The sequence below is a fragment of the Entelurus aequoreus genome, linkage group LG05 (assembly GCF_033978785.1).
Source record: "Entelurus aequoreus isolate RoL-2023_Sb linkage group LG05, RoL_Eaeq_v1.1, whole genome shotgun sequence".
NCBI lineage: Eukaryota > Metazoa > Chordata > Actinopteri > Syngnathiformes > Syngnathidae > Entelurus > Entelurus aequoreus.
The window spans coordinates 77,038,848-77,061,118 of NC_084735.1; the positions used below are offsets into that span (position 1 = coordinate 77,038,848).

Sequence of the window (22,271 nt, forward strand, 5' to 3'; positions counted from 1 at the left end):
AGATTATTGTAATGCCCTGCTTTCTGGTCTTCCTAAAAAGGTTATTACACCTTTGCAATTGCTCCAAAATTCAGCGGCACGTGTCCTGACGAAGACCAGAAGACGGGCTCACATTACACCAGTTTTAAAATCTCTGCAGTGGCTCACCGTGTGTTTTAGGATAAATTTTAAAGGCCTACTGAAATGAATTTTTTTTATTTAAACGGGGATAGCAGATCTATTCTATGTGTCATACTTGATCATTTCGCGATATTGCCATATTTTTGCTGAAAGGATTTAGTATAGAACAACGACGATAAAGATCGCAACTTTTGGTATCTGATAAAAAAAAGGCTTGCCCCTACCGGAAGTAGCGTGACGTAGTCAATTGAACATATACGCAAAGTTCCCTATTGTTTACAATGATGGCCGCATGAAGTGAGAGAGATTCGGACCGAGAAAGCGACGATTTCCCCATTAATTTGAGCGAGGATGAAATATTTTTAAATGAGGAAAGTGCAAGTGAAGGACTAGTGGGGAGTGGAAGATGCTGTGAGAGCCGGGGGTGACCTGATATTCAGCTGGAAATGACTACAACAGTAAATAAACACAAGACATATATATACTCTATTAGCCACAACACAACCAGGCTTATATTTAATATGCCACAAATTAATCCCGCATAAAAACACCTAGGTGTTTGTTATGCTAGCTCCTAGCTACTAGCTCGAGCTAGTTATAGCTCGAGCGGGTAATATGGACGGGATCCTGTATATATAACCCGCCAATACAATTCAAACACCTGCACAACACACACACTCACTCAGCCCAAACAACCGTTCACCTAACCCAAGGTTCATAAAGCTTATATATTTATTCAAAGTTACGTACATGACACGCACGTACTGGCAAGCAATCAAATGTTTGGAAGCGCGCGGGTGGGACCTGATATTCAGCTGGGAATGACTACAACAGTAAATAAACACAAGACATATATATACTCTATTAGCCACAACACAACCAGGCTTATATTTAATATGCCACAAATTAATCCCGCATAAAAACACCTAGGTGTTTGTTATGCTAGCTCCTAGCTCCTAGCTACTAGCTACTAGCTTGAGCTAGTTATAGCTCGAGCGGGTAATATGGACGGGATCCTGTATATATAACCCGCCAATACAATTCAAACACCTGCACAACACACAAACTCACTCAGCCCAAACAACCGTTCACCTAACCCAAGGTTCATAAAGCTTATATATTTATTCAAAGTTACGTACATGACACGCACGTACTGTCAAGCAATCAAATGTTTGGAAGCGCGCGGGTGGGACCTGATATTCAGCTGGGAATGACTACAACAGTAAATAAACACAAGACCTATATATACTCTATTAGCCACAACACAACCAGGCTTATATTTAATATGCCACAAATTAATCCTAATGCTAGCTCCTAGCTCCTAGCTACTAGCTCGAGCTAGTTATAGCAAGCGATCAAATGTTTGGAAGCGCAGCTGTGTACTCACGTTATCGCAACTGTGTATCCAAATCAAAGTCCTCCTGGTAAGAGTCTCTGTTGTCCGAGTTCTTCCATCTTGACTGCATCTTTCGGGAATGTAAACAAAGAAGCGCCGGCTGTGTACGTGTTGTTGCTGACTTCCCTCGCAAAATAGACACTTCGCACCGACAACTTTCTTCTTTGCTTGCTCAGCTTCTTTCTCCATAATGCAATGAACAAATTGCAACAGATTCACCAACACAGATGTCCAGAATACTGTGGAATAATGAGATGAAAACAGAGCTATTTCGTATTGACTGTCCGAATACTTCCGTTTCAATGATTGACGTCACGCGCATATGTCAACCCTCAGAGGCGTTTCGAACCGGAAGTTTAGCGGGAAATTTAAAATTGCACTTTATAAGTTAACCCGGCCGTATTGGCATGTGTTGCAATGTTAAGATTTCATCATTGATATATAAACTATCAGACTGCGTGGTCGGTAGTAGTGGCTTTCAGTAGGCCTTTAAGGTTCTTCTTATGGTCTATATATGTTTTTATCTTTTTATCTTATCTTTCAGATTTGCTTTTACCCCTATGAGCCTTCCCGGGCCCTGAGATCCTCCGGTACTCATCTCCTAGTTATTCCAGAAGTCAGGACACAAAGTCACGGGATGGCATCTTTCCACCATTATAGCCCCCGTCTATGAAACAGTTTGCCGGAGGACCTCAGGGCTGCGGAGAACGTTCATCTTTTTAAGAGCAGGCTTGAGAGCCACCTTTTACCTGATATGAATTATTTTAACTTGTATTTTAATCTTTATCTCTACTCATGGTCCTTATTATTTTACAAGTTTTATTATTTTTATTTTCCAACGTTCCTAAGATGAGCCATCTGCCTCGGGGGTTATCGGCCGTGCTTGTGGGGGTGCTTTTGTGTCAGCGTCCTGGTGGCCATGGTCTGATGACCTCCTGGTGCAGATGCCTCCTGTGATAGTGTTTACTCACATGTCTCCTCTGTACTCAGCCATGTAATCATTTGTCCAAATAGTTGCGTGTGTGTGGTATCTGTGTCCATGCGTACGTATGTGATAATGGGGGATATTGGTCATCGGGGTTTTGTTTTTAACTTTGTAAAGCACTTTGCGTTGCATTTCTTTTTTGTATGAAAAGTGCTTTATAAATAAAGTTTGATTGATTGATTGCCTATTGGTTTAGACTGCTTCGCGTAATCGCGATTATCAGAGCCAGCTGCGAGCAAGCGATTAGGGATGTCAACTTGCGAACTAGCTAGCGGTTAGCGATGGCAGCTTGTTAGCTAGCGATTAGGTGCGCTAGTGATTAGGTGTGCTAGCTGCAATCAAGCGATTAATGAGAGCAAGCTTTTTTCTCAAGAAATGAGAATTCTCACCAGTCCATGAATTTATCAAAGTGCAGTTGACAATCACAGTTTACAATACTTTTAATTTGGGGTTTTACTACGGTTTATCGTTAGTATCAGTAATTGTTCACGTTTGTATAGTATACAACTTGTATTTTAAGCAGCATTTTAAATGTCTCTCTCTCAGTGTTTCCCATAAACTGCCAAGATACCTGTGGCGGTGGGGGCGTGGCTATGGGCGTGGTCACCATGACATCATCGAGAAATTTGCATAATTTACTACAATGATATGATTTTCTCTAAAAAGGCTCAAAAAATTTATTCTTACTAATTAATAATAACAGTTTTGTTTTAAACGTCCATCCATTTTACAATATAATTACAACACTTTATGTACATATTTATATACAGATTTGAACAATAAGTTATTCACTGAAATATATTTATTAATTGTGGTTCTTACAAAATATATCTTATAAAATATAAAAGCTAAAATGTCTCTTAAAGCTCTGCCCCTTTAATTAGTGCATACTAAATAATTTAACTTTAGCCTACTACTACAACCATATTATTTACCAGCAACATAAAGTGAAACAGAAGCAGAGGTGTCCGGCCACAGTCAGTAACAAATAAACAGAAAACAGTAGTGGTCAAATACAAATAAGGCAACAAGAGAAGTATCCTACACTTCTCTTTTGTAAAGTAAATCTGAACAGCCTATATGGGCATCTACATCAACTATATGATTTGCCTGAGAAGCTGGACAAGACAAAAAAAAATAAAAAAAATCTGTTTGTGGCGGACGTAATTCTTTTGTGGCGGGCCGCCACAAATAAATGAATGTGTGGGAAACACTGACTCTATAATATTTCGCACTGTATCGTCATTTCACAATATTGCAATACTGCAATGCACAGGTGTCAAACCTAAAGATTGCCACATCATATTATGTGGCCCACTAAAGCCTGGAAATTGTTTTTATATTTATAAAAAAAAAAAAAAAAGCACTTAATTTTGATAAATGTTCGTCATCTTCTAAACTTTAATAATACCGAATAAGATATTCCAAACATTGTTTTATCATCAAAAGTCTATCTAAATATCAATAAAATAAATATCTGCTAGTCACTAATGAAAAAAGTTTGCGTGTAAAACTTTTTTTTTTCGCTTTAGTAACATTACCAAACAAAAAAAACAACTATAATTGTTTGTGTTTTAAAAAGTGTTTGAGGACTGGTTGTCATTTTTTTAGGCTGCACAGTTTTATTTTAACGCTGTAAAATACATTTTAAAATGTTTCCTACTTCAGTAAAACAATTGTAAAATTTTCTACAACTGTTGTTGCATTTCTGAAAAAAATATGAATATATATATATTAGTATTTCCAAAATATTCATTAGCTAGAAAAGTTCAAATGAGTGGTCCTCATGTTTATTCATGATTTACCAAGCAGAACCATCAATGTTGCTTCCTCTCCAGTTTGGAGGACGTTTGTCACTGATGTCTGGAAATTAGTCAAACATGTCCTCCTCCATCTTCTTCTTCTTCATCTTCATCTTCATCCTCCAAGGACAAGCACCTCTTCTTCCTCCTCCATCGCCCCCTGATATCTTCCTACGCTCTTTACAATCGCGACGAGAGCGTCCGACCAAGCGTCCATCGCCGACTGGGGGGCTATGTTTAACCTTCACGTGGGCTGTGTAGATATGAGTAGAGTGTCATAGCATCCATCACGCTTGCAGAACATGAGCACAACTCCACAAAGCCTCGCAACGAGCATGTTAAACAAGATCAGATGGCGCCACGCCACAACACCGCTGCACTTTTAATCACATCACATGGCTCCTTCAAAATAAAGTCAGTTATCCAGAATGACTTACCATTTGTGTTATTATTATTATGATGATGATTATTATTATTATGACGACATGTGCTGGATGGCTGCTTGTCTCTCCCACAGCTTGGATGTTTTACTGGATTCAGGCGTGTACACCGGAGAGATCACAGAGCTAGCAGGTGGACCAGGAAGTGGCAAGTCTCAGGTGAAATATGTTGTTTTTTTTAACTTTTTTTAACTTTTCCTCATAAAATCATATGTTTCCTCATAGTATTATAATGTATTCCGAACCAAAATTCAACTGTATTACTGGAATGTTTATACTGTATTCTTGTTAAATTAGTTGTCAAATACTAGGACTTTATTCTTGTAAAATATACTGGGGTTTTTTTATTCAAATGAAAAGATATATTAGACTTTTTAAAACTGACCATTTTTCTCCTAATTTTAGGACTTTATTCTTGGACAAACTAATTTTTTTAGGAAATTAAGAAAAAAAATCTTGTAATAATATCTAATTAGTGTGGTAAAATTATAGGAAGGTTCTTCAAATATTGAATGGTTATTTTTGTAAAAATGTTGTAAAAGGTATTTCATTATGATTATGATCTTTTTGTGTTGTAAAATACTTGATTTTTCTTTTAATCATCTGTTTATAGTTTATAGTCTTACTAACAACACATATCATATCATTACAAATTAATTCTCATAAAATTACCCTTTTCCCTCAGGATATTGCAAGTTTTTCTTTTTTTTTTGACAACTTTCCGACATTTTTATGTATTCATTTCCTTCACTTTACTCCTATTAAATGGCATGATTTACCACACCGAACAGCGATTTGTTTTGTGCTCCTCTAATGGCAAATGCTACTGTAAAATTGATATTTTTAGTTCATTTAGCTTTTTTATGCTTGAAAATGCTTTTAGGAAGATAAAAATATGTAAAATATGGTTGTAAAAAAAAAATCAGCAATAGAACTTTGAAGCAAGATTTGGCGAGGGACGTCGATATATATTTTTAAAACTTTTTTTATTCTGCTTTTACAATGCAGAACAGCAAAAAGAAGCGATAAAGGGGAAACAGGCTGTATATTTTACATGTCTTTATTTTACTCTCAAGACTTAACTCTTCTTAAAGATTATTCTTTTTTAAGACTTTATTTTAGGGAAAATGTAAAGTTTTTCCACTAAAAAATTACATGTTATATAGAATTAATACAGTAAAATTATATTGTTTATTTGAAAACACAATACAATATAATGTAGTCATTTGTATTTCATAACTGTATATATTTATTCAAATATATTTTTATTTTAATAATAGTTAAATAATGTTTTTCTTGTAGTGTGGTAAAGTTGTTATTAAAACATCATTTTTTATATTTTAAGAAGTTTATATTTTTATTAAAATATGAATATATTTTAATAAGATGACTTTTTTCTTGTAATATTACATAATTAGTGTGGTCAAATTGTACTTTTGTATTCATTTAAAAATACAATGTAATGTCAATATTTTTTATTTTGAATATTTTATTTTTAAACGCATCAATATTTATTTATTCTAGTAAAATAAAATGAATCATTTTAGAAAAAATAGGAATATATTTGTTCTATTGTGACTTTTGAAAATGTTTGTTTTACAAATTAAAATAGTTGTTTTTATTTGTAATGTTCTCACTTTAGATTAAAAGTTGTTGACATATACCAAATATTTTGGGGGATTTTTAATTTTTTTATTGTATTCCTTTACTCTCGTCAAATGACATGTTTTGTGTTATTTATCATAATGTTATACTTACATTTTTTCCCTCATGACATTACAGTCTAATTTAAAACATATTAGAAGCTTTTGCGAGTGTTGATTTTTTTCCCGCATAAAAAAAAAGCTTAAAAATGGAGACTATATTTATGTGATTCTCCAGCTATATTTGATGATATTGACAATATTTACGTGTTAATGTTGAGCAGGTGAGGTGGAAAAGTGTGTATGAATAAAGTTGCCCCGTGTTGGCAGGTGTGTTTTGGCGTGGCGGTGCACATTTCGCACCACCTGAGGCAAAAGGTGGTCTACGTGGACACCACAGGGGGTCTGTCGGCGAGTCGCCTCCAGGAAATGTTGCAAAGCGAGACGAGCAGCGGCGAGGAGCAGGTGGCGAAGACACAAGAAGGCCTTTATAGAAAGTAACGAGGTGACAAACGAGCGTGTTGTTTCTCAGATGGAAGCTCTGCAGAGGATTCACGTCCATCGCGTCTTTGACGTTTATTCTCTGCTCCGGTGTTTGCATCGTCTTCGCAGCGGAGAACTCCAGCAGGTCGCCGTCACGCCTCACTAAAATAACTCCCTCTGTCTTTTTCATCTTGATCTCATCACTTTTGTGGCGTCAGGCGTGCGGCGGCGGCGGCGTTGGCGGCGGTTCTGTCAAGGCGCTGATTGTGGACTCCGTGTCGGCCGTGATCGCTCCTCTGCTGGGAGGAAAACATCATGAAGGTGAAAAGATGACAACAAATATCACAACTGCTGCTCACCTTCACAAGTAAATCAACAAAAACTTTTCTTTCTTTTTTTTAAGTGATAAAAAAATATATATATATTTTTATACAACAACGAAATCAAATAAAAAGTTTGGAGATTTAGGCATATTTAAAAAAAAAACATGTTATTACATTTTTGTAACAGTACTACTTCATTCTTTACACAACTTTTTTCACAATGTTACAACTTAATTATTTTTTCCTACTAATAGTACAAATATATTCTTGTTAAATTACACTTTTTTTTTTTTTTTTTCCTTTTAGTTATATATATATATATATATATATATATATATATATATATATATATATATATATATATATATATAATTTTATTTTTTTCTCTTTCATAACTACCTCATCTATAAAAATCCTGATGGTTGCATTTTGAAACTTTATAAAAGTTTGAGTCAGCATTACTTCATGAAGTATGACATCATTTAGAAAGCAGCTGTCTATGTTTTGTCAAAGGTCTGTTGGACAGAAAGGGTATGCAAATAACTTTTTCAGCTACAATGCAATACCGATATTGGAGCCTTGGATATTCGGGCGACATCCATATTTTGTCCGATATGATATCAGCATGCATCATGGTACATACTTGTATTATTTTGCAGTGTGGAATGTTAGAAAAGGTGTGATCCAGTGAAGTTAGTCAAATATAGAACAAGGGTAGGTTTGAAAAATACTAACCTATTTATCATTAACGGACTAATGCTGTCTTCAAATTGAAGTGGAGTGGTAATTGTTTTTGTACAATACCTATCGGCCACAATAATTTATTAAATTAAGCTCATGACACAGTAAGTTGAATGATGCGGACACGTTTGTTACTGGATACTCTCATGTGCTTCTGCCTAAGAGACTTTGCATGTGTAAGTAATATGCAATTATAACTATTTGATACTTGTTTATATTGCAATGTTGTTCAATTCCGGAGACTAATTACGTATTTCTAGCTTGTGTGCTAGTGTGTGCCAAGCTGTTGTGTAGCGGCTAGCTCCTAGTAGCTTATAGCTTACCATGTTTACTTTTTGTAAATAACTGGACTAAAATACGAGAAAAGACCAACCTTGTGTGCGTATTGGAAGACATTTAGATGTTAACTTTGCACACATAAACACGCTGCAGGACTGCTTGTGTCGGTGCTTATTAGGAAGATTTTTCATGTAAGTCAATATATACCGTTTTTTTTGCTGATATCGGACCGGTGTCGATATTGGATTTTTATACATGCATAAACTGTATACTAATAAGTATTACTGTCAGATTTACATATACTTTATAAATGAAGTATTCAGTATTTATTAATGCTTAATATAATGTACTTATAATAATATAATATGTAAAACTAATAATAATATTAGGGTTTTTTTTCACACTTTCTGGTCATATTACAAAATGTATTGTATTTGAATTAAAAGTTAAAAGAGTATTCTTCTTAGATTACATGTTTTTCTTAAAGTGGCAATTATTTTTACATATAATATTATGACTTCATTCTTGTAAAATGCCTTTTTTTTTCCTCATGAAAAATGTTTTTAAACGTTTTTTCTTATATTATGACCTCATTCTCAAAAAATATTTCATTCTTTTCTTTATTTATTTTGTTTTTTTAAAATGCTTGTAGTGAGGCAACTTTATTGTTATAAGATATTTTTTCTTGTAATATTTCAACTTAATTGTAATTTTTTAAAATGTTTTTTCTCACTTATTTTCTCCGCTTTATATTTGACATATGCACTTTCTTATTTAAATGTTTTCATTATTATTACTTTTTGAATGGTTTAATATGTTGTATAGTGTTATTGTTGGCATGTAATGGTTAACACACAATGTTTTTGTCTGCAGGCACGTTCATGATGAGTCAAGTGTCGGCGGCTCTGAAGACGATCGCTAAAGATTTCAACATGGCCGCTTTGGTGAGAGAGATTCCATTCGCCGTCAGTCTGGCCAGCATGCAAACGTCTCAGTTTTGGCAGGTGACCAATCACGTGTCGAGGAACGCCGACGGCGAGCTGCAGCCGGGCCTTGGCGTGTCTTGGAGCCACGTCCCCAGAACCAGAGTTCTGCTGGAAAGACCTCCAACCGTTGCCCTCCGCACACCCGCACTGCGCTCTGCCACCATCATCAAGTCCTCCAGAAGGGTAAGTCCACCTTCTTCTGGTGGCTATTTAGTGGAAGATATGAAAATGACATTTGACATGTATTCAATACACGTGCAGGTCTCATTAGAGAATCAAGAGGTAATAATTGTGTTATGGTAGAAACAATACAAAATTACGCTTTAAACAAACTCCATGTTATTTTTGATATTTTTTGCCTAACATTGACGTGTGTGTTTTCATCAGCCGTGTTTCATCCAAGCCGAGATTGATCTTCAGTGGTGGAGTCGCTCTAAGCACGGAGGAACAGGCAAGAGGAAGCTGCACCAAACGGATTCCTGACAAAGAAGTATGTTGTTGCTACGTAACACTTTATGTACCTGATGCACTTTTACTAGTCATTCTATTTACTCTCTCAACTAAAGACTAAAATAAGTCTTTTTATGCTTTGTATTTTGCTTAGTAACACGTGAAATAGTCTCAAATTTAGTATTTTACATTTCAGTTGGCTAATATAAATTACAATAGAAGAAACTGATAGGATTATTTTTGAAACGTTGACTGTATTAATGTACCGTATTTTTATATATCTTTTCATAGTGCGACTTATGTGTGAAATTATTAACACATTACCGTAAAATATCAAATAATATTTAGCTCATTCATGTAAGAGACTAGACGTATAAGATTTCATACACACATATATATTTGTGTGTACATATATAGACATGTAAACATGTGTATATACAGTATGTGTGTGTATATATACTTACCGTATTTTTCAGACTATAAGTCGCAGTTTTTTTCATAGTTTGGCTGGGGGTGCGACTTATGTGTGAAATTATTAACACATTACCGTAAAATATCAAATAATATTATTTAGCTCATTCACGTAAGAGACTAGACGTATAAGATTTCATGGGATTTAGCGATTAGGAGTGAAAGATTGTTTGGTAAACGTATAGCATGTTCTATATGTTATAGTTATTTGAATGACTCTTACCATAATATGTTACGTTAACATACCAGGCACGTTCTCAGTTGGTTATTTATGCCTCATATAACGTTCACTTATTCAGCCTGTTGTTCACTATTCTTTATTTATTTTAAATTGCCTTTCAAATGTCTATTTTTGGTGTTGGGTTTTATCAAATACATTTCCCCAAAAAATGCGACTTATATATGTTTTTTTCCTTCTTTATTATGCATTTTCGGCCGGTGTGACTTATACTCCAAAAAATACGGTAGTCTAAAAAGAAATATTTTACATTTCAGTTGGCTCATATAAATTACAATAGAAGAAACTGATAGGATTATTTTTGAAACGTTGACTGTAATAATGTATTTTATGATTGAGCATGTGTACCTAATGAAGTGTTCAGTCATTTCTTCTCAATGATGCATTCAAGTGGTTTATGACATGATCTTTTATTTAAAAAGCATATTTCATGGTTTGTTTAAAAACAGCCAGTTGTCCTTTTACCAAAAGAAAAGCATAGCGTGTTCCTCCTGTTTATTAGAATGTTTAACAATTTGTTTTCCCCCTCTGAAAATAGTCTTCAGCCCCTGGGTTACCATGGCGACGATGTGAAACTGAAAACAGTCCTCAGCCCTTAGGTTACCATGGCGACGATGTGACACGTTCAGTCAATGAGAAAGAGTGGTTCAATTGATGACTTTAACACAAAGAAGAAATAATCCTGAGACGCTAGCAGGGGGCGACCACACGGCGCTTGCGGATGCACTCCCATATCCACCGCGCCGACACTTTCTGCGCCCGGCTGTCCTCCACGGGCTCGCTCAGCGTGTGCGTGGCCAAGGTGGAGTTGTACTCGGCCACCAGGTCACCGTCGTACGCCACAAAATAACGCCGCAACTTGTCAAAGTCGTCGGCGCCCGCAGGCAGGAAGAGCTTCACCCCACTGAAGATGTCCAATAGCGTCTGCAAGAGAGTATGAATCAGGGCCCATTTTAATATAGTTATTTCAAAAACATGAAGTGTTTATTACCCAACATGCTTCACTGCCTGTGGGACTTTTTTTTTTTCCACCAATAAATTGCAATATACGTTATTTAAATATGACTGTCTGCGATTGTACAGGATGTGACCATTAATGATGATTAGTGAAGGGAATTACATTTATATGGCACTTTTCTCTAGAGTCAAACCTGTTATCTACATCTTTAAGCTACATTTAAACCAGTGTCTCTGGGTAAAGTGTCTTGCCCAAGGACACAATGGCAGAAGCTGGAATTGAGCCTGGAACCATCAAGATGCTGACACAAAAGCTCTGCCGACTGCGCCAAGCGCCATTTATACTAACAATTATCAATTTTCAAATGAATCGCAATTCTAACTTGTAACACTTCTTTTAATCCAAAAAATCTATTAAAAAAATTTACTTTTTAAAAAAAGTACATATCCTGTCTGCTGATTAGCCACTCAGGGTAATCATATTGTTGATGTAAATCTGCAGTACAAATGTACTTTAGAAAAGAAGTGTTGGATACTTCTCTTGTTGCCTTATTTGTATTTCACTTTATTAAATGTTGGGGTAGAATTTTTTTAAAAATGTGTTTTATTTTAGGTTGTATAGAAATGTATCAGAGCTGTTTATTTTATGGAAGAATGTAGTTAATCATAAAACTGGCACCCAATGTTATTAAAAAGTATTGCTTTTGAATCGAATTGTGTGGTTCCCAAAGATTCACAGCCCAAATACACACACACACATATATATATTTGTGTGTACATATATGCATGTAAACATGTGTATATACAGTATGTGTGTGTGTATATATACTTACCGTATTTTTCGGACTATAAGTCGCAGTTTTTTTCATAGTTTAGCCGGGGGTGCGACTTTTACTCAGGAGCGACTTGTGCGAAATTATTAACACATTACTGTAAAATATCAAATATTATTTAGCTCATTCACGTAAGAGACTAGACCAGGGGTGCTCACACTTTTCCTGCAGGCGAGCTACTTTTCAATTGATCAAGTCGCGGGGATCTACCTCATTCATATATATAATTTATATTTACTTATTTATGAAATATATGTTTTTGTTAACAAGTTAAAGGTGTTTAATGATAATGCAAGCATGTTTAACATATATAGTTAATAAATTAAAGGTGTTTAATGATAATACAAGAATGTTTAATACATATAGTTATTATTGTTAACAAGTTAAAGGTGTTTAAAGATAATGCAAGCATGATTAACATATAGTTAATATTGTTAACAAGTTAAAGGTGTTTAATGATAATACAAGCATGTTTAACACATATAGATTCCTTTCTTTCATGAAGACAAGAATATAAGTTGGTGTATTACCTGATTCTGATGACTTGCATTGATTAGAATCAGACAGTGGTGCTGATAACGTCCGCATTTTTAAATCGAGGAGAAAAAAAGTCCTCCTTCTGTCCAATACCACATGAAAGTGGTTGGTTTTTGACATCTTATTTGTCCAGCTTCCATACTCCTTTTTATACATTACAAGAAATACATTGGCGGCAAACTCCGTAGCTTGCTAGCTTGTGCACGCCAGCTTTCTGAGACTCTTATTTTGTTAGCGCAGGCAGGATGAAGCAGCACTTTTATTGTGCAACTGTGCAGTCGGTCTTTGGAGTTTTGACGACAGGTACGGCGCCAGAGTCTGTTTCTCGCCTTCCTATCTGTAATTTTTTCTTAATAATGAGCTGGCAGCAGCCAGCGTCATCTCAGAAGACCCTTGGGTGCCGTGAATGTCAATCAAGTGACGTCATAGTGAAGATTTATGATCGCTCATTTTTAGGACTATTTTTTTAATGCCTGGCTGGCGATCGACTGACACACCCTCTGCGATCGACAGGTAGATCGCGATCGACGTAATGGGCACCACTGGACTAGACGTATAAGATTTCATGGGATTTAGCGATTAGGAGTGACAGATAGTTTGGTAAACGTGTAGCATGTTCTATATGTTATAGTTATTTGAATGACTCTTACCATAATATGTTACGTTAACATACCAGGCACGTTCTCAGTTGGTTATTTATGCGTCATATAACGTACACTTATTCAGCCTGTTGTTCACTATTCTTTATTTATTTTAAATTGCCTTTCAAATGTCTATTCTTGGTGTTGGATTTTATCAAATACATTTCCCCAAAAAATGCGACTTATACTCCAGTGCGACTTATGTATGTTTTTTTCCTTCTTTATTATGCATTTTCGGCCGGTGCGACTTATACTCAGAAAAATACGGTGCACACATATGTATAGGCATAGATGTATGAATATACATAGTATATGCATATATTTATACATACATAGATGCTGTGTGCATGAATCTGTCATAATGCACATGGTTATTGACTCACATTTGCCTGAATAAAAGGGTACATTCATTTCAATGTTAATACAAATAATTAGGGCTGCAACAACTAATCGATTATAAAAATAGTTGGCGATTAATTTAGTCATCCATTCGTTGGATCTGTGCTATGCGCATGCGCTGAGGCTACGTTTTTTTTTGTTTTTTTTTTAACATTTATTTATAAACTGCAACATATACAAACAGCTGAGAAACAATCAAAATAGTAGGGGTGTAACGGTACGTGTATTTGTATCGAACCGTTTCGGTACGGGCGGTTCGGTGCGGAGGTGTACCGAACAAGTTTCCACACGGACATATTAAGTAGTGTACTGGACGTTGTGTAAACAACACTCAAAGTGCCTCAAATGTCCTGCATTTTGAGTTAGGGTTGCGTGTATTTTCAATGTACGTTCAGGGTTAAGAAGGGGTTAAAAACACAACAAATTGTGCGTGCAGCAGCATTGGTGAGGGAGGGGCAGAGACAGAGAGAGTGAGAGAGTTATGATAAAAGCGCATGCGTCGTCAGGCTCTGCTTTTTATCCATAGATTTATCAGATTACATTTTTTATTATCTATAGCTGGGGTGTCAAAAGTGTGCATTTTTGTAACATTTTCCTTGTTTTATTTGGCAAGTTGAAATAACATGTCGCCAGTATGCTGTTTTTTTTCTCCAATAAAATACCGGAAAGGATAGAAATGTAGTTTGTCTCTCTTATCCGATTATTAATCGAAATAATAATAGACAGATTAATCGATTATCAAATTAATCGTTAGACACTTAGGCAAATTCACGCTTTTTTTGGAGTGACTTCCAGCAAGGAGAGGGACTAATTTTGACCTCCTGACCCAGGTGGAGAACCAAGGCAGGTCGGCCTTCTTGTTCCCAAGCACCACGCCGCATTTTCTCCACGGAGTGCTGGTACCCTAAAATGACGACACTTAGAAAAAATCCAGCCATTCTTAAATGACTAGAGAGTCATGGCTACTCCCGCTTTTACCCTAGCTTTACACTTAGGCAAATTCACGCCTTTTTTTCGGGGACTTCCAGCAAGGAGAGGGACTAATTTTGACCTCCTGACCCAGGTGGAGAACCAAGGGTGGTCGGCCTTCTTAAAGGGCCAGGCACCTAGACACTTAGGCAAATTCACGCCTTTTTTTCGATTATCAAATTAATCGTTAGTTGCAGCCCTACAAATAATACACTGCGGGCCAGATTGAGGACGCTGGCAAGCCGTAGTTTGGACACTTTTAGACTAACATGTGACATCTCGCATGTTCTTGCCACTACCACGTGAGCATAAGAATGACATCTGTCATGACCTATTATGCAAATGACATTAAACCAACCCACTGCCACAGATAGATTGGAAAACATGTATACATTTGTTTAACTGCTGACTTATGTCTGAAGGCAACATGGATGTATTTGTTGCAACTATGGTAATATTTTTTTAAATAGGATAATAAATAAATGATAAATGGGTTATACTTGTATAGCGCTTTTCTACCTTCAAGGTACTCAAAGCACTTTGACACTATTTCCACATTCACACAGAATAGTACAAAAGCAGATTTTTTTTTTTACTCATTACATTCTGCAAATTGTTGAAATTAGCATCTAAATAGTGTTAACATTGACTATTATCTACTGACCTTGTCGTTCCTGGGCTCCAGCATCTGAGGCGGTGCTGCTTTGGTCTTGGCGTGTCCGTTGCTGTCAACACTTTCACTCTTCTTCACCTGCGAGGAAAGCAACCGATTGCAGATCTCTTGCATAAACATTTCTTTTAAAAACAAGTTTAGTACCTTCTTGGCCACGGGAGCTTCTCGGACGGGGGTGTTTGGTTCAGACTTGACCATCTTACGCTTGGCGGGCGTGCTTTTGCCTACGGAGACGCACAACAAAGAATTTGAATTTCAGTTTCTAAAAAATGTGAAATAGGAGCGACCACTCAGCTAAATATTTCATATTTGTTCAATCAGTTATATATCAGTCAAAAATACAACTTAAACCAGGATCAACTGGTTTTGATAGGTCACTACAGGGGTCAGAGTTCACCGCCAGTTGGAGGAAAAGGACTAAGCAGCAACACCAACATAAAATATCAAACTTGACATACAAAAAATGCATTTTTTGATGAATTGCCATAAAGATATTGTCCCATTGTATTTGTCTTCATTTCAGCTTGTGTTTTGAAACAAAAAACGGAATGAAAACAAAGTGGGGGGGGGGGGGGGGGGGGAGAACAACACCCAAATTATTACTGATCAGCTGAATGTTATTATTCTAAAGCAGGGGTGTCAAACTCATTTTATAGGGGGGGCCACATGGAGAAAACTCTACTCCCAAGTGGGCCGGACTGGTAAAATCACGGCACAATAACTTAAAAATAAAAACGACTTCAGATTATTTTCTTTGTTTAAAAATAGAACAAGCACATTCTGAAAATGTACAAATCATAATGTTGTTGTTATGTTTTTTTTACACTTACATGTTGCGGTTAATAGTATTCTGCCTTTATTTGTCGTTATTTATACATTCTGAATAAATTATTTGATAATGTTCATCAGTCAACTCATTTGTGTTAATTTTCAATCCATCAAGATAAAAAAATATATATATCAAAATCAAATTACAGGATGTTATTTGTGTAGTTTGCTCATTTTCCTCGACTGGTGCACTAACATGTGGTGTAGTTTTTTTTTTTACATATGTAGCATCATCTACAAAGATACAAAGAATTGCTATTGCGACATCTAGTGGACACATTTAGAACAGCAGTTTCTTCCATTCAGAAATTGCGGCTCATTTTTATACTTAGCAAACTCATCCCGCGGGCCGGATAAAACCTGTTTGTGGGCCTGATCCGGCCTGCAGGCCGTACGTTTGACACCCCTGTTCTAAAGTGTTACTATTAAATGTATTGATCCTCTTTATATAGAGAACAAATACAGTGTTGAAATGTTTGAGTATTGGATTAATGCAACGGTGCTCCATTTTCTTCCACTCAGGGCCACAGACGGACAAATTTAAGGCTAGGGGAGGGCATTTTAGTATTTTTTTACCTTCAAAACAGTACAGTACGATGCATTTTTTTTCTTCCATCCATCCATCCATTTTCTACCGCTTGTCCCTTTCAGGGACGCATAGAACTACAAAATGCAATTTTGATGGAAATTTCGTGTGAATGCGAAAGAGCCAAAGCCAAACTGAAATGCTAACAGTTACCACACTAGACAGGTAGCCAGGTAGTCAAGAAAAAATGTGAGCAAAATGAGCTAAAAAAGGCTAGCATGCTATTAGTACTACGCAAAAAAATAGCCTGCTTGAAGTTAACGTTGGTATATCTGCAAAATTACTTTAAAAAAGCTAACATGCTAAAGCGTACGTTAATAGTATAGTATAGTATTTATTTCTTCGGTCAATGGTCAACAAAATAAACAAACCGTCTTACATAAACAAACAGTTGTACATTCATAAATTAAAAATGTTGCAGACCGAAAGGGTTTAGGCTGAAGTTGAACACTTATTGACCCTAACCCTATAAACAAAGTCAAATGCAAGATGAGCTTCCAAAAATTTTGAAATTTCCTTTTCACAACATATTATAAATACACATTGTACACATTGGTTAACGTTGGTATATCTGCTAAATTACTTTAAAAAAGCTAACATACTAACTGTAGCATACGTTAAGTACCAAAATATATCACTCAGCATACTATTAGTACTACGCTAAAAATAGCCCGCTTGCAGTAAACGTTGGTAAAATACCAAAATAAATGACACAGAGGTATACCTGCAAAATTACTTTAAACAAAGCTAACATGCTAAAGCATACTAAAATACTAACTGTAGCATATGTGAAGTACCAAAATATATTACCGTATTTTTCGGACTATAAATCGCAGTTTTTTTCATAGTTTTTCACAGTTTTAGTTTTCAGGAGCGACTTATGTGTGAAATTATTAACACATTACCGTAAAATATCAAATAATATTATTTAGCTCATTCACGTACGAGACTAGACGTATAAGATTTCATGGGATTTAGCGATTAGGAGTGACAGATTGTTTGGTAAACGTATAGCATGTTCTATATGTTATAGTTATTTGAATGACTCTTACCATAATATGTAACGTTAACATACCAGGCACGTTCTCAGTTGGTTATTTATGCCTCATATAACGTACACTTATTCAGCCTGTTGTTCACTATTCTTTATTTATTTTAAAATGCCTTTCAAATGTCTATTCTTGGTGTTGGGTTTTATCAAATACATTTCCCCAAAAAGTGGGACTTATATATGTTTTTTTCCTTCTTTATTATACATTTTCGGCCGGTGCGACTTATACTCCGGAGCGATTTATACTCCGAAAAATACGGTACTCTGCGATATATACCGGAAAAATGTGTTTAAAAAGTTAGCATACATTAAGTACCAAAATATGACAAGGGTATACCTATAAAATTTGATTAAAAAAAAAAAAAAAAAAAAGCTAACAAGTAGCCTTTGGCAAGTAAAATATTTGACGCTGATGTGTATACCTGCATATTTAGCAAAAAAAAAAGCTATAATTTTTGTGCCGCGGGGCGTTAAATTAGCTACGGGCAGCACTTTGGACACCCCTGGAGTAAGGCTACTCTCGCAGCAAGCAGTCAAAAAGTACTTTTCTCGTGTGGAGACTTCAACATTGTGACCTCTTCAACCCTAATAAGCAAAAGTCTACTGACGACCTCATGGATGCAATAAATAGCATGAGTTTATGTCTTAAAATCCCAAGGCCAAGCAGAATCAGTGAAGATGGTGCATGCAGAAAGCTTTATGACAAACAGTCCATAGAAACAACTTAGAGAGAAGCAAAAGACGAACAATCACCCGTGGAAGACTAAAAAATGCTTGCAACAAGATGAATACATGTCAGAATAATAGTATCCAAGTTATCACAAAACTTTGTGTTTCAATGACAAACGCTGTCTTTGATCTTACCAAGCAAAAGGCTTGTAAAACTCTACTGTGTAGGATGGGAAGCTACATGAAGGTGTCGGTTTCTTTGATGTATTGTAATCCACAGGAAGATTTTGTCTTGACACGAGATCTACAAAGCGGAGAGGAAGCAGGACCTGACCCCCCTCCAGGCACCTTTTCTTTTATCTGTTTTGTAACCAAAGGCGACGGCTGTTTACGACCCCCCGCCCTTTAGAAACAGCTGTTTCCACGTAATCAGGGAAAGTCCAAATAAAAGAGGCGGCGTACAATCTTTCGTCAGAGCGTGGTGGGACACTGCAAGGGTACAGGGCTACGTGTTTCTCCTCATTGAGCCAAATTTAATTCTGTCTCTGTTTAATTCCTTGCTTCTTGTCTGTTTAACAGATGTCATCAGTGTTTGAACCTGACAATACATGATATAGAATATTTACAACAATAAGATCTATGGAAGTAGAAAATAGGCACAAAACGTCTTAAGAACAAGCTAACAAGCATCTTAAGAACACGTAGGAAATCCTATTAGTTAATTATTAGACAAGAACAAAATAAAAATAACAATTTCAAATAATTAAAATGGTGCTTACTTCTCAGACGGAAACGTAAAAAAATGACAATATGAAGAAAGTAATTGAAAGCTTCCATAACTACTTTGTAAATATTGGAACAAAAGTGGGGGCAACTATTCCAGATCCGAGTTGATTTGAGGACTTGAATGACACTACAGTCATGCACTCCAACTCCTCAAGGGTGTAAGAAAAGAAATAATCCATATTGTGGAAAAAATGTTAATCCAAGACTTAACTGATTGTAACGCAATTGATATGGAAACGACGAAAAAGATTATTACAAATATTTCAGAACCTTTATCATAAATCAGTAGTCATCGTTTCAAACTGGCAAATCCCCAGACAAAATGAAAATAGCAAAAGTCGTACAGATTTATACAACTGGAGACAAACACCAGTTTACAAATTACAGAACTGTTTATTTACTTCCACAATTTATTCAAAACATGTTTACCAACAGATTGGACAAATTCTTGAAGAAAAGTGGAACACTCGCAGACAACCAATACGGATACAAAGCTAATATTTCAACAAGGATGGCTTTAACCAGAATAACGGAAGAGATCACCAATGCAATAAATGGTATAAGTGTTTATTCATCCATCCATCCATTTTCTACCGCTTGTCCCTTACGGGGTCGCGGAGGGTGCTGGAGCCTATCTCAGCTGCATTGGATTTTACAAAAGCATTCGACACAATCAATCATAACATCTTAATGTACAAATTAGAAAGGTATGGAATGAGAGGGTTGGTATTGAACTGGGTTAGAAGCTACTTAACCAACAGGAAACAATATGTGAAGCTAGGAGATGTCTTGTAAAGTACCTCAAGCTTTAATATTAGGATCTAAATTGTTTAATCTTTATATAAACGGCATTAGTAAAGTTACAAAAACAACTTGCAGCTAGTATTATTGCAGACGATACAACTGTGTTTTGTTCAGGAGAGAACACACAGAATCTAATACAAATAACACAAGAAATGAACAAATTCAAGCGATGGTTTAACAAAAACAAATTACCGTAAATTCTCGGCTACTTTTTTCCTACACTTTGCACACTGCGGCTTATAAAAAGGTATGGCTAATTTATGGATTTTTGTTCGCTGACGGCAATAATAAAAATAATGTTATTTTTAAAATAAAAAAAACACTGACATGGTGTTTTAATGTTTGTGCTATGGCACCACCTATTGAACGAATTCGCTCACTACAACAGGTGCTGTGGTGGCCTTCCATTTATCGGCAGTGCTTTTTTTTTTTTTTTTCAACCTGAGTGCAGTTCTACTGGTATGGATTCTTCATTCATCACTCTACAAATTAACTAAAACTGTGTATACTTACTAAACTGTCCCATGTGTGATGTCTGTAGGAGTGTTTTCATGCATATTTGTACGTGCTATCGTAATGTAATAACGATAGCGTTGTTAGCATTAGCTAACATGCTAACACGTTTACGAGTGTCCGTGTTAGTATTATCAACTTACAACGGCATTCTTTTTGTATTGTTTCAGTTTCGTAAATTCACCAAAACGTCACCGTGGAGTTATTGAGTCTGTTTAGCTGACTGGAGAGCTAGCTTCCGCTGCTAGTGGGTCCATGACTATGACTTCCGTTTTGTTTGATCAGCTATTTTACTGCCCTGTTACAGACACTGTTTGGAAACAATTAAGTTATTTAATAAAACATTTACAGAATCTTACTGTGTAAATAACTAATTTCACAACAGATACATCTGCTGCTTATAGTCCGGTGCGGCTAATGTATGGAAAAATATTTTTTTCTTCTAAAAGTTAGTGGGTGCAGCTTATATCCCGGTGCGCTCTGTAGCCTGGAAAATACGGTAATTCCCACTATTTCTTAAATCAGAAACAGAACTGTATAGCTCTTTCTGTCCTGTTATAGTCTGTAAATACCCTTATCAACAGCATTTGCATTCATTCTCATTACGTATTTATTAGATTAGAATAGAATGATTTTATTATCATATGTCAGCACAATGAGATTATGACTATGCATATATCCCATTCATATTTGATCAAGTATATACTGTACACCAGATACTCAATTCCCTACCTAAGCACTTCTGCATTTTGTTGCTCTGTACAGTGGAACCTTGATTTACGAACGCCTTTATTTGCAAAGTTTACGATCTACAAACGTTTGGATGGGCCCAAGTATGCCTCCGTGTGCGAAGCACGTCTCTGTGTATGAACGTTTCATTAAGTTATGCCTGCCAGACAAAACTATTTATTTACTCATTTATTCTTCTGTTTGTGTTCCAGATCGAGTACAGGAGGTGAACAGAAATTGCTATGAAACAGAAAAGGGGTTGGAATAAATAAGCTCTGCTTCTATCTACTTCTTTTCGGACTTGTTGTGTTGAGAAACTGGAAATATGTAATGTATCATATTAAAATAAAACCAATAATAAAGTTATTTAATTTTTACACTTGCATGACATTTCTTTTCACTAGAGATGTCCGATAATATCGGCCGATATATGCGTTAAAATGTAATATCGGAAATTATCGGTATCGGTTTTTTTATTATCGGTATCGTTTTTTTTTTAATTAAATCAACATAAAAAACACAAGATACACTTATAATTAGTGCACCAACCCAAAAAACCTCCCTCCCCCATTTACACTCATTCACACAAAAGGGTTGTTTCTTTCTGTTATTAATATTCTGGTTCCTACATTATATATCAATATATATCAATACAGTCTGCAAGGGATACAGTCCGTAAGCACACATGATTGTGCGTGCTGCTGCTCCACTAATAGTACTAACCTTTAACAGTTAATTTTACTCATTTTCATTCATTACTAGTTTCTATGTAACTGTTTTTATATTGTTGTACTTTCTTTTTTATTCAATAAAATGTTTTTAATTTATCTTATTTTACTAATTTTTTTAAAAAGTACCTTATCTTCACCATACCTGGTTGTCCAAATTAGGCATAATAATGTGTTAATTCCACGACTGCATATATCGGTTGATATCGGT

At 35.8% G+C, this 22,271-nt stretch overlaps 2 protein-coding genes across 3 annotated transcripts in view; one reads left to right on the forward strand and one right to left on the reverse strand.

Annotated features, from left to right (window-relative positions):
• The window catches only part of rad51d (RAD51 paralog D), a 41,795-nt gene extending 19,978 nt beyond the window's left edge, over positions 1 to 21,817 (forward strand). Inside the window, exons 4-11 of one of the 2 annotated variants that reach the window (XM_062048949.1) lie at positions 4,821 to 4,902; positions 6,717 to 6,851; positions 6,919 to 7,014; positions 7,088 to 7,190; positions 9,086 to 9,156; positions 9,217 to 9,381; positions 9,586 to 9,688; positions 21,545 to 21,817. In XM_062048949.1, the coding sequence (XP_061904933.1) occupies positions 4,821 to 4,902; positions 6,717 to 6,851; positions 6,919 to 7,014; positions 7,088 to 7,190; positions 9,086 to 9,156; positions 9,217 to 9,381; positions 9,586 to 9,681 (748 nt within the window). In that variant the 3' untranslated portion in view covers positions 9,682 to 9,688; positions 21,545 to 21,817. Of the gene's footprint in view, positions 1 to 4,820; positions 4,903 to 6,716; positions 6,852 to 6,918; positions 7,015 to 7,087; positions 7,191 to 9,085; positions 9,157 to 9,216; positions 9,382 to 9,585; positions 9,689 to 10,895; positions 12,021 to 21,544 lie in introns of those variants that run through there. The other variant, XM_062048947.1, reaches the window with a different exon arrangement.
• lig3 (ligase III, DNA, ATP-dependent) overlaps positions 10,605 to 22,271 on the reverse strand; it is a 33,882-nt gene continuing 22,215 nt past the window's right edge. Inside the window, exons 19-21 of the mRNA XM_062048946.1 lie at positions 15,511 to 15,590; positions 15,358 to 15,444; positions 10,605 to 11,281 (exon numbers count right to left, since the gene is read on the reverse strand). Coding sequence (XP_061904930.1) covers positions 11,048 to 11,281; positions 15,358 to 15,444; positions 15,511 to 15,590 — 401 coding nt within the window. The 3' untranslated portion in view covers positions 10,605 to 11,047. The remainder of the gene's footprint in view (positions 11,282 to 15,357; positions 15,445 to 15,510; positions 15,591 to 22,271) is intronic.